Source organism: Rana temporaria, chromosome 1 (genome assembly GCF_905171775.1).
Source record: "Rana temporaria chromosome 1, aRanTem1.1, whole genome shotgun sequence".
In the NCBI taxonomy this organism is placed as follows: Eukaryota; Metazoa; Chordata; class Amphibia; order Anura; family Ranidae; genus Rana; species Rana temporaria.
The window spans coordinates 77637863-77650328 of NC_053489.1; the positions used below are offsets into that span (position 1 = coordinate 77637863).

Here is a 12466-nt window from a genome sequence, read left to right on the forward strand (position 1 = left end):
ATGGCATTTTTCTTCAGTGTAGTGTGTTGCTTTGTAAACTACTGCATTGCATCACCATATCAGGATCTACAGATCAGTACAGCAGACACAGGCAGCCATATGATCATTGCAGTTTGCTGGTGGGAACAAGCCTATGGTAATTCACTGCAACACATTGGCACAACTTAAAGCAGAGTTCCACCCATATAATACTAATACAATACATAATATAATACATATTCCACCTATACAAAAAGTGTAGCTGCTGACTTTTTTAATAATCGGACACTTGCCTGTCCCACAGTCCAGCGATGCAGGCGTACAAAGCCTCGCTCCTTTCCCCCTCCTCTCTGCAGCACTGGCATCACTACTGTGGGCGCCTGGCTGTTGCTGCACAGCAGGGCACGCACTGCTCATGCACGAGCCACGCTGCGTGCTGTGATTGGCCGGACAATCTTCTGTGACGTGTCCCAGAAGATTGCAGGGGGGAGTGAACTTCGGTCACATCAAATGTGGTATGTCGGGGTCACGGTCACTTAAAATGGAAGTTCCATTTTTGGGTGGAACTCGGCTTTAAATTGAGTTTTTATTGACTTGCACTGGGCTAAAAGGGTACTTGATATTTGGCTGGCGTTATGCCGTAAATATTTGACAAGCTTGGAATTGTGTTTTCCTTTGTAATGCGAGAAGCAATTATTTCATTATAGATTCTGCTTTCATTGAATCGGATGTAAAATAATACTAACTTTTATATTTTTTTACCTATTTTAGGAATATCCATTTATACTTGATGCTTTTCAGCGAGAGGCTATTCTGTGCATGGACAACAACCAGTCTGTCCTCGTTTCTGCCCATACATCAGCTGGAAAAACAGTGTGTGCAGAGTATGTATACCGCTTCCCCTTAACTTACATGAAGCCTGTGGTGAGAGAGTACAAATTATTTGGCTTCAGTGCTTTCAGTGACTTGTTTGGAACAAGCACACAGATTGGCAGGCCACAGTGAAGTAAGAACTCTCGATCACCCTAGTTGTTCCAGGTCTGTATTAAAGTACTGAAGCCATAGGATGAGCATGATTGTCAGACAAACTATTTCTGGAGAGTTCAGCAGTGGCATCTTTGATATTCTTAAGTTTTCATAGACTACTCTCCTGACTGCCAGAGGTATTTCTAAATCATTTTCACTGAGCCATGCATGCACAGCTCTGTGTACATACTTGATGCCTTAGGTGCTAGATAACTTTTGCACGTGTATAGGAGTTAGTTTATGTCAGCCAGCAAATCAAAATGACCAAACAGCAAAGAACAAGAGGCAGAGTAGAGCTGCTAGATTCCGGCAGGTGGATGGTGAAGCGGTCCCTTTGTCAAATGTATACTATAATGTGCAAATATGCTGTGCAGGCCAAATCCCTGAGCAGTGGACACTGTCACTTTACCTCATTACCTTTTGCATTATGGTCAAGTGGCTCTGGGTATTTTTGTGGCAGCTACGACAGAGAAATTAAAGGTTGCATGGTAAGTTATTTAATTTTTTATTTTTTTTAATTTTATTTTTTTAATATTCATCCTTAACCACTTAACGACCGCCGAATGACGATATACGTCGGCAGAATGGCACGGCTGGGCAGATCAACGTACCGGCACGTCGTTTACATCTACCCAGCCGTAGGCGTGTACCCGCGACCCGGTCCGAAGCTCCAGGACCGCGGACCCGATCGCCGACGGGGTCCCGCGAACGGTCCCCGGAACTGAAGAACCGCATGTAAACACGGCTTCCCCGTGCTTCACTGTGGCGGCTGCATCGATCGTGTCATCCCCTTTATAGGGAGACACAATCGATGACGTCACTCGTACAGCCACACCCCCCTACAGTTGTAAACACACACTAGGTAAAACATAACCCCTTCAGCGCCCCCTGTGGTTAACTCCCAATCTGCAACTGTCCTTTTCACAATAAACAATGCAATTTAAATGCATTTTTTGCTGTGAAAATGACAATGGTCCCAAAAATGTGTCAAAATTGTCCGAAGTGTCCGCCATAATGTTGCAGTCACAAAAAAAATTGCTGATCGCCGCCACTAGTAGTAAAAAAAATAAAAAAGCAATAAAACTATCCCCTATTTTGTAAATGCTATAAATTTTGCACAATGAAGCATGCTGCAGGGTATGCATTGCCGAAATGTAGCCTGGTGTGAGGGGGGCTCCAACTGGTGCTCAAAGGCTTATTGATTATGAAATGTTTGTTCTGCGGTGTCCCTACCATAGAGAATTCTCACATCCCTTTCCCTGGAATAAACCTAACTGCCTTTACTTTTTTCTATTGGTGTTTTTGAAATCCATCTATGCACATTGAGTATCCAGGGTTTGGGCTGGACTGTGTGAAATGTGATGTGTGTTGATGGCAGTAAAGTTTCTTATCTGTGTTTTTTCCCCTTAATAGGTATGCTATTGCCTTGGCTCTGAGAGAAAAACAGAGAGTCATTTTTACCAGCCCCATCAAAGCTTTAAGTAACCAGAAATATAGAGAGATGTACGAAGAATTTAATGATGTTGGCTTATTGACTGGGGATGTCACCATCAACCCTTCAGCCTCCTGCCTTGTAATGACAACTGAGGTAATATTTATTTGTACCTGTCAGGCCTCATGCACACTGGACGTTAAAATAATGTTCTAAAAACGCCAGTAGCTTTGCAGTGAGTTTTTCAATGTTTTTGCAATTGCGGTTTTCCATGTTGGCGGTTTTTAATAAAAATTTATTTTCAATGGATCAAAAACGTTAAATGCTGGTGAGCAACTTTCTTGAGTTTTTATCAACGTTTATCAGTGTTGGAGCATTTCTACAGCTGAAAATTGTCTTTAAAGCGGAGCTCCACCCTAAAGTTGAACTTCCGCTCATCAGATTCCCCCCCCCCCCCTCTGGTGCCACAATTCAGGGGGAGGGGGATAGACTGCAGGTAGTGCGTCACTTCCTAGTCCCGCCCCCCGTTGTGTTCTGGAAAACACATGGCTCCCAGAACACAACAGTGACAAGTGAAAGACGTGCAGCGCTGCTCGCGCATGCGCAGTAGGGAACCGGGAAGTGAAGCTGCAACGCTTCGCTGATTCCCTCACCCATGATGGCGGTGGGGGCAGCCAAGAGACAATCGCTCGTCTTCTGCTGCTGACGTCGCTGGACTCAGGACAGGTAAGTTTCCTAATATTAAAATTCAGCAGCTGCAGTATTTGTAGCTGCTGCCTTTTAATGAAATGTTTTTTATGGCGGAGCTCCGCTTTAAGAACCCACTAGTTTTGGGGGGTTTTTTACTGCTCAAAAACGTCACTGGCCAAAACTGCTGACGGCCTATGTGTGCATGGACCCATAGGATAACACGGAGAGTTTAATGACTGTAGAAAAACATCTACCGCCAAAAACGGCTGCTGTAAAAACGTCAAACGTCCTGTGTGCATGAGGCCTTATGGTTGGTGTATAGCAATTTTTATTTCTTTTTTTTTTTTTTCTCCACATCGGGTAATTTTTGTCCTGTGGTAATCTTCAGATCTTGCGAAGCATGCTGTACAGAGGTTCGGAGGTAATGAGAGAAGTTGCCTGGGTCATTTTTGACGAAATCCACTACATGAGAGATGCAGGTATTATGGCTTATATATAATATACAGATGTGTTGGGTTCACCTTTTAAAAAAAACAGGGAAGCTTGTAGTGTACTGGTATTATTTTTTAAAGCTTGTACTTTTTAGTGCAGTCCAGTAATGTGCAAGAAATTGCGTTCCTTTTTAGCTCTGTACACCTCCTTGCAAAGTGAATGCTTCCTTGCTGCTTGTGGCTATTGAGCCACTCAGCTCTGTATTTTATAAAAAAAAAATCGTCCTTTTTTACTCACTGAATGCCCTGCGTTAATGCTTGTATTTATGACCACACGGATGCAGGTAGTACAGCTATTAATTTTTTTTTTTTTAGTACTAATTTTAATTATCAGTGCATACCCATTCTTGGTGTTCTCAGAGTATATAATAAAATGTGCCCAGGTGATCTTGGTAACATAAACTCTGATGTGCATTATGTTCCCCTGTCTGCGAATGTCTAACGTTGTTTTTTATATACATTTAGAAAGAGGAGTCGTGTGGGAAGAAACAATCATCCTTCTACCGGATAATGTACATTATGTCTTTCTGTCTGCCACCATACCCAACGCCCGGCAGTTTGCAGAATGGATCTGCCATCTGCACAAACAGGTAGGCACACTACACCTTTTGTAGGGGGGGCAGTTTTATGAGTTTTAAGGACGAACTATGTGATCTTTCTCTTTCTGGAAGAGGAACAGAATTGAATCTAGAAAATCACAATTTTGATCATGTATTAGTTTCTATTTCTGTGTTGTGTACTGGTCTAATATTGCTATCTATGACTTTCCATTATCCCGTGCACACCAAATACAGTACCTGAATCAGAAGAGGAAGTGGAGAGTATTTATTTTTCCGTTTCTGCCAAAATCTGTTTTCATACTGCACTAACAGCCTTATTTGTCAGGCACTTGTAATGCCTCTGTATAGAATCTTTTTATTTTTTTGATCTACCGTGTTTCCCCGAAAATAAGACCTACCCCGAAAATAAGACCTAGCGTTATTTTCCAGGAGGGCTGCAATATAAGCCCTACCCCGAAAATAAGCCCTAGTTTAAAATGTTTGTAACATCCTATAATCCACTCTATTACAGTAGTACCGTATTTGCCGGTGTAAAAGGCGACCAGGCGTATAAGACGACCCCCGAATTTTACAGTTTTTAAAGATTTTTTGCCTGTACTCACCGTATAAGACGACCCCTGCTTCATATTTCTTTCTTCTGGAGCCATATTCTTCTTCATTCCTACTGGAACCATATTCTTCTTCCTTCTTGCTGGAGCCAATCACAGCGAGCAATGTATTCTATTAATAAATACAAAGCCTGCTTGGATTGGCAGAGCCTGTAACATCATCAGCCCACGCCTCTCTGACTCTCAAAGCCAATCCGAGCAGGCTACTGTATGTAGCCTGCTCGGATTGGCAGAGGTTGTTACTCCAATCAGAGCAGGCTCTGTATTCGTTTTAATACATCGCTCACCGGGATTGGCTAAGCGGTATATATTGTATGTAGCTGAAGCTACATACAGTATTACTGAACATCCAGCAAGCATCCGAGAAGCTGACCCGGCGTATAAGACGACCCCTGCTTTTTGGCCAGTTTTTTTAAGTGTAAAAGGTAGTCTTATACGCCAGCAAATACAGTATATAATGTACAATGTGTGTGTTTCTGTAATATAATTGCAGCGCTATAACGAAGATATTTGGCACAATTATATTACAGAAACACACACATTGTACATTATATACTAATGTAATAGAGTGGATTATAGAATTTTACAAGCATTTTAACTGAGTTTACACTGGGGATTCCTGTCAGGCAGGGAGAGGGGGAGAGAAGACAGCACATTACATGGTAAGACCTACCCCGAAAATAAGCCCTACTGTGTCTTTTGTTGCCAAAATTAATATAAGACCCGGGCTTATTTTCGGGGAAACACAGTAGCAGCCATGTCAGTGGTACATTGGTCAAAACTATTTTGCTGCGTTTTCCATAGGATGTGTGAGCAGGAATGTTAATTAAATTCAGATTTTGCTGTTTTACTTTTGCCCAAAAAATTCCCTGTGCATTACTGTTTTCCTCTAATATATCAACATGCGGTGTATTTTATAATAGAATGCCATTTCAGTTGCTCATTACACCCCTCCCCCCCTTTCTATCCTGCCACTGGCAGGATGCACAGATTTGGAACCTCACAAAGAGCTCCGCTTCTTTCCATACCCATGGACGTGCTGTCCATTTTTTTTTTTTTTTCTCTGTGCATGCGTGGGTGCGAACAAAGCAGATGCTCGTTATTGAGTTTCTGGGGCTGCACATCCTGCGATATGGAGAAGGGAGAACAATGTCATGAGCTTCTGAAAAAGTAAGCATTATTAACACTGCTTCTTAATGTGTTGAGGACACTAATGAAAAGGAAGGTTTTGGCAACAGTAAGTAAAGGGGAACTACCGGTATGTGTAAAATTATCTTTGATTTTGTTAAATCATAATGACACCATTGCTAGAAATATTCTGTTAACTTTTTCAGTTCTTGGAACTTCCGTTCTCGTTTTTAAGTCAAAATTTCATTTACTTTTTCAAATCCCGTCTATTTCTACATGGTTGGTTTACACAAATGTGGCCTTTTTGCGCATGTAGCATTTTTATGCAGTAGGATCTATAGCCCAACTCTGAGCAACTAAAAACGGTGCTTACATTGCAAGGGTTTATTGCTCATTTTGTCTAGGGGGAGGTAAGGAGGCAGTGGTGAACTGTGCCTTCTGTGCTTCGGCATCCTTATGTCCATTGCTGGTCTTTGTCTACATCAATGACATCAGGAACCCAACACTGGTGAAATGTGGAGGTGCAAACACTACAGGAAGGAATCTTTTTGTTTGCTTAGGCAAAAGAAAATCAATTAACTTTCAGGGTGGGCCTAGCCCCACTCCAAGGGATCATCTTTATTTGCCCAGAGTTGGGCTTCTGACATTTAAAGCTAGCCAAAAGACTTTATGCTGATTGCTGTGCAGAACCATCCACTGCTGGTCCTGCATTGTACATTATATTTGTTTTTAAAAGAAAGAAAATACACTCGCACTACCCAACTCTTCCTATCTCAGCGCTATGGCACAGCAAGTAACCCAACAATAAAATCGTATGTATAAAAAAGGTATAAATCTATAAAACGCAATGGACAAACTTGTCCGTCAGCAGCCACTTAGAAAATTATAAAAAAGTGATGTATAAAAAAACTATATCAAAAACAGTATATATGCATCAAAGCGGCGCTATTAACCAGTTAATTAAAACTGATTGATATATGCACATCACCATATATATATGAAAACAGAAAAGGACACAAAGATCAGTGATTAGTATCAGGATAGAGTCTTTAGTGGAAATGTAAAACACAGGGGAACTTTGCATGATGAGTACACCTTTCACTGGAATAGCTTCACCCCTGTGCTCCACACACCCCTTACGGGTTCAAACTCACCACAATGATAGTTGAAAGCCTCAAAGATATCCAACGATCTGTTCAATCTGTGCTTCACCCTAGGTGCTGTCCAGTTGTCGCCTCGCTTCATACGCCTCTCTGCGCTCTCTACTTTTTTTTTTTTCTCCATCAAAAACGCATGGCAATTAGGTTATATGGTTTTTCAATGGCATAGTTCACACCAGTGCTTGCAGTTTCAGTGCCAGAAAAGTAGAACCTGCAGTACTGGACTGTACTGGAACGCTGTAAAATGCACAAACACGTCCCTATTTAAAGTGATTAAATACATGTTGTACTTGCATCCACTGTGCAGTTCGTTTTGCACAAAGTGGCCTCAATCATCCTCTTCTGGGGTCCCTCTACAGTGCTATCAGCTCCTCCCTGGATCGTATAACCCCAGGGATCTCCCACGGGGGTTACCTTGCGGGCGTGCTCCCAAGTCCAGCATTTGCCGGACTCGGCCCTGCCCCCGGAGCTGCTTTATTGGAATTGATTGACAGCAGCGAGAGCCAATCTATCCAATTGAGCTGAGAACCCTGGGCAGAGAGTGGGAATTGCATGGCTCAGGTGAGTAAAACGGGGAGGCTGGTCGGTGTCAGAAGTTTTTTTACCTTGATGCATAGGATGCATTAAGGTGAAAAAAAACACAAGGGTTTACAACCTCTTTAAAGTTAAGAAAAGAGGGGGTAAAATGCAATGGGCTGCACCAAAAACGCACAGGCAGAAAAGAATCTGGGCTGTGTTTCTTTGGTGTGAACTGGCTCTTACTCTGTATTCCCCTATAGACCAAGCAAGCATAATAATCTGCACATGGGTGGGGGGACCACAGACCAAATTTTAGATGCAAGTAGTCCTATAAAACACAAAATTGCATGAATTGTCAGATATTCTGTTTATTTTGCCTCAACCTCATGTAAAAATAGTTCTGTTTCTCTGGCTTTGCATGATGTACAAAATAAAGTAGCGCACATGACATGCAAGTTGTCATAGCTCGTGTCTAGACAGATTGGCCACTATTTGGCTACTCTTTAACTTTTGAAGCTTGTGTAGTAGTAGTAATAATAATAATAAAATACAAATAGGACGGTACTAGGAGGTTTTTGAGCTTTTTCAGTTGCAGTCTTAATGCACCTACCTATACAATTATGAGAACAAAAGTTTTTATGGTAAATCAGTAGATGGCGCTATAACATGTCGGTTTAGAAGGAAAATGCAGCTGCCTAGGTGAACCAACATTAACCTTTTTTTGTGAGCTTTAGTTATTGTAAGCCAGTAGATAGCGCTGGGGGATTCTTTATTTGTATTAAGCTTATTCAGTTTGTTTAACTACCAATAGATGGCATTAGGCGTTAATGGTCGTAGTAAGCCTTCAGGTGACGACGAATGGCAATACATTTTGGGTTGCTATAGTTATTCTAAACCAATAGATGGCGCTGGATACAGTCACGTAAAATTATCTTTGAGCAGCTTTAGTTGATAACCAATAGGTGGTGCTGGACAAGTAGAATGGATTGTTTTGTATTAAACTGCTTTAGTCATAACAAGCCTACAGATGGCGCTTTGTGGCGAAATTATTCCTGTAACAGTTTTGGTAAGCAAGTAGGTGGCGCTGAAGCGAAATCGATGTCTTGAGTGGCTGCAGTTCTGGAAAACCAATGGATGACGCTAAAGGGTCACAGATTTATTAGTGAACTAATAGTGAACTAATAGTGCACTAATAGAAAACCAATAGATGGCGCTAAAGGGAACATAGTTTTGTTACTGATCGGCTGATGTTTTAAACCAATAGACGGCGCTGAAGAGTCAGATTTATTATTGAACTGCGGAAGTAATATCAAGTCAATAGATGGCGCTAAGCTGAAGTCGTAAACCAATAGATGGCGCTAAAGGAACACAGATGTAGTTGAATCAAACCAATAGATGGCGCTAAGCTGAAGTCGTAAACCAATAGATGGCACTGAAGGGTCACATTTATTACTGACCTGCTAGTATCCTAACAAACCAATAGATGGCGCTGAAGGAACACAGATGTAGTTGAATTAAACCAACAGATGGCGCTGATTGAACAGTTGATTGTTACTGAGCTACTGCATTCAAAGCAAACCAATAGATGGCGCTTGAAGGATACAGGTTAATTACAAAGATGCTGCAGTCATATAGCAAACCAATAGATGGCGTTGAATGTTCAAGTAGGATGTTGAGATGTCATTGTTGCAATTCTGTTCATGAATTTTGTGCTTGGGGGTTTTAATGTGTAATTTCATAGCCTTTTATCTATGTCTGCAGTAACCAATGTCCTTGTGATATATTAAAATGCTGTTTTCAGGGAATTTTTTAAACTTGACCTCCACAGTTATTCTAACAAGATGGAAGCAACTGTCTAAATAAACTTTCAGTGCAAAGTGAGCATTTATGGCAAATCAATAATGTAGTATTCATATCTTATATGGCACTGAATGTCTTTTGAGAAGATGTTATGTCTTTGCAGTTAGCTGAAACTAATAGGTCTCCACGTATGGCACTCTTCTGAGCCAATGCATAGGGGAGAAATGTGTTTTCTTTAAAAAAATAAATGACACTGTAGGTGTAAAGTGTAATTGTGGTTTTCTTTGTGGGTAGAAATGTGTATATGAAGTAGGCCTGAAACAACTAATCGATTTATGAAATTAATCGATTACAATTTTCATAATCGATTAACCACTTAAGACCCCGACCATTATGCAGGTTAAGTACCTTGCCCCTTTTTGCGAATCGGCACTGCGTCGCTTTAAGTGACAATTGCGCGGTCGTGCGACGTGGCTCCCAAACAAAATTGGCGTCCTTTTTTGCCCACAAATCTGCGGTTATTATTTTTTTGGGCTATAAACAAAAATAGAGCGACAATTTTGAAAAAAATGCAATTTTTTACACTTTGCCATAATAAATATCCCCCAAAAATATATATAAAAAAAAAAATATTTTCCCTCAGTTTAGGCCGATACGTATTCTACCTATTTTTGGTAAAAAAAATCGCAATAAGCGTTTATCGATTGGTTTGCGCAAAATTTATAGTGTTTACAAAATAGGGGATAGTTTTATTGCATTTTTATTAAAAAAAAAAAGTTTACTACTAACTTTTTTTTTTTGTTTTTTTTTTTTTTTGCGACATTATCGCGGACACATCGGACAATTTTTACACATTTCAGGGAACAGACTATCAATGACACTGCCACTGTGAAGAACGGTGAAGGTGTGTTTACACACACCTCCTCGTTCTTCAGCTCCGGTTACCGATTGTGGGACACCGGCGGCGATCGTGTCACGGAGCTTCGGACCGGGCCGCGTGCGCACGCCACCCCACGGCTGGGCTTAAAGAGACACGTACAGGTACGTGATTGTGCCCAGCCGTGCCATTCTGCCAACGTATATCAGCGTGAAGGGGTCCTTAAGTAGTTAATCGGCCAGTAACATAATGAGGTTAAAAAAACAAAAATTAGCCCTTTATAGTAGGAAAAAAAGCAAATCGCCACTGTAAATATTACTTTCACTGTCCCACAGTAAAAAAAAAAAATGAACCCCTTACAGTAGCGATTATTTGCTCTTTTTGTACTTTTTTTTTTTTTTTTTTTTTTTTTTAAACCCCATTATGTTACTAAACATCTCAGGCCTGGGGTCACACCTGTTTTTTGGTGCTTTTTGCAGAAACACACTACAGTTCATGTACATGTTTTCCTAATGGGACACGTTCCCATCCATGACTTTTTTTCAGCTGCTGCGTATTTGGAAAGGGGCAGGGACTTTGTAACGCAAAACGGTGCTATTTGTTTTTTTGGTTCAATATACTTCAATGGAGAAGCTGCAGAAAAGCATGTAATGTGTTTTTGCGGCAATTTGTGTGTTGTAATCTGCCCAACAACAAATTGGCCCAAAATGTTTTAAAAATGCAGATTTTTTTTTTTAAGTCTATCTGATCAATCGAAACAATAATCTGCCAACTAATCGATTATGAAAATAATCGTTTGTTGCAGCCCTAATATAAAGTAAAACTGGCCTGCTCCTGCATGCATTGGGTTAAAAACTGAGCTCCAGCCCCCCCATGGAAAAATTAAAAACGTTTAAAGTCGGCACCTGTCCAGGGATCCCGCAATGTCGGCACCCCAGCCGATTTTTTTTCAACCGGCCCTCTTGTGCTGCCTCCGCCATTCCACAAAGCGCTTTGTGAAAGGCCAGGCGGCGGGGGAAGGATGAGGGGGGCAGAACTTCCAGGGTCTCCTGAAAGTGGGGACAGGTACTTGTCAAAAACAGGTATACGCTACCAACGTATAATGATTGGAAATGTTTGTTGAGGAAATATTAGAATCCCATGGTGGGAAGCACCATTAGCTCTGTGAATTCCGCTTTGACACCCTACTGGTGCATGAAAGCCAACTGCACAAATGCTCTAGCCATAATCCACATAATAACCATTACTATGTAATGTTTAATGTAATTCATATAAATGTATTATTTACTATTAAAATAGTGAATCTATAGATCAGGAATTTACAAACTTTTCACTTTAAAGGGCCACATCGTCTATTTTCCACACTTATGGGCCGATTTTTTTTTTTTTTTTGGGGGAAATCAACAGAAGAAAATAGAATTTTTACAGACTGAAGACAGCGGGCTGGATGGTGCTCCTGTATTCTTTGCCCGCACCAAAATGCTGGAGCATCATACAGCGGGCTAAACTTCCAGTGTGCATGGGGCGTTGCTTCTGTGTCGGCCTCCCCCATTAATGTGTCCCCATCACTGAGTAACCTTGCCTATTGGTGTCTCTATTAAAGCCCTCCACATTTGTGTCCCCATCATCCATCTCTCTGCTCATTTGTTTCGCAATCAGCTCCCCATGCATATGTGTCCTCACCAGAGCCATGAAAATCACACCCCACACACATGCACGAACACAGAGCCACCAGCACTGCCATCTAGCCCCCCCCCCCCCCGCCATATCGCCATATTTGTGTCCCCATCAGAGCCATCAAAATCACACCCTACATATGCACAAACCCAGCACCGCTACTTAGGCCCCCCCACCATATTTGTGTCCCCATCAGAGCCATCAAAACCCCCACACACATTTGTGTCCACATCAGACTCAAACGCAAGTGCCCATCAGATTTACCCCCCCATCAGAACGCTCAGCACTTTGGAGACCCTGCTATAGATCCCATACTGAGGAATGCCTTTATCAATACCATAGATGGCGCTCAGCAGTTGCTCTGTAAAAAAGAAAGGTGGTGTTAAACCAACAGGTGGCACTGTAGATACTTTTTTAGGATTCAGAAAGGTGCGTTAGTAATTCAATAGATGATGCCCAAGAGTTCTAGTGGGGGTTCAAACGTGTATTGTTAATGACCAATAGATGGCCCTCAAGAAT

General features: G+C 41.5%; 1 protein-coding gene across 1 annotated transcript in view; it reads left to right on the forward strand.

Moving 5' to 3' along the window:
* MTREX (Mtr4 exosome RNA helicase) overlaps nt 1-12466 on the forward strand; it is a 116883-nt gene that overhangs the window by 7410 nt on the left and 97007 nt on the right. The window contains exons 5-8 of the mRNA XM_040339450.1: nt 751-863; nt 2419-2593; nt 3516-3606; nt 4084-4208. Of these exons, the coding sequence (XP_040195384.1) occupies nt 751-863; nt 2419-2593; nt 3516-3606; nt 4084-4208 (504 nt within the window). The remainder of the gene's footprint in view (nt 1-750; nt 864-2418; nt 2594-3515; nt 3607-4083; nt 4209-12466) is intronic.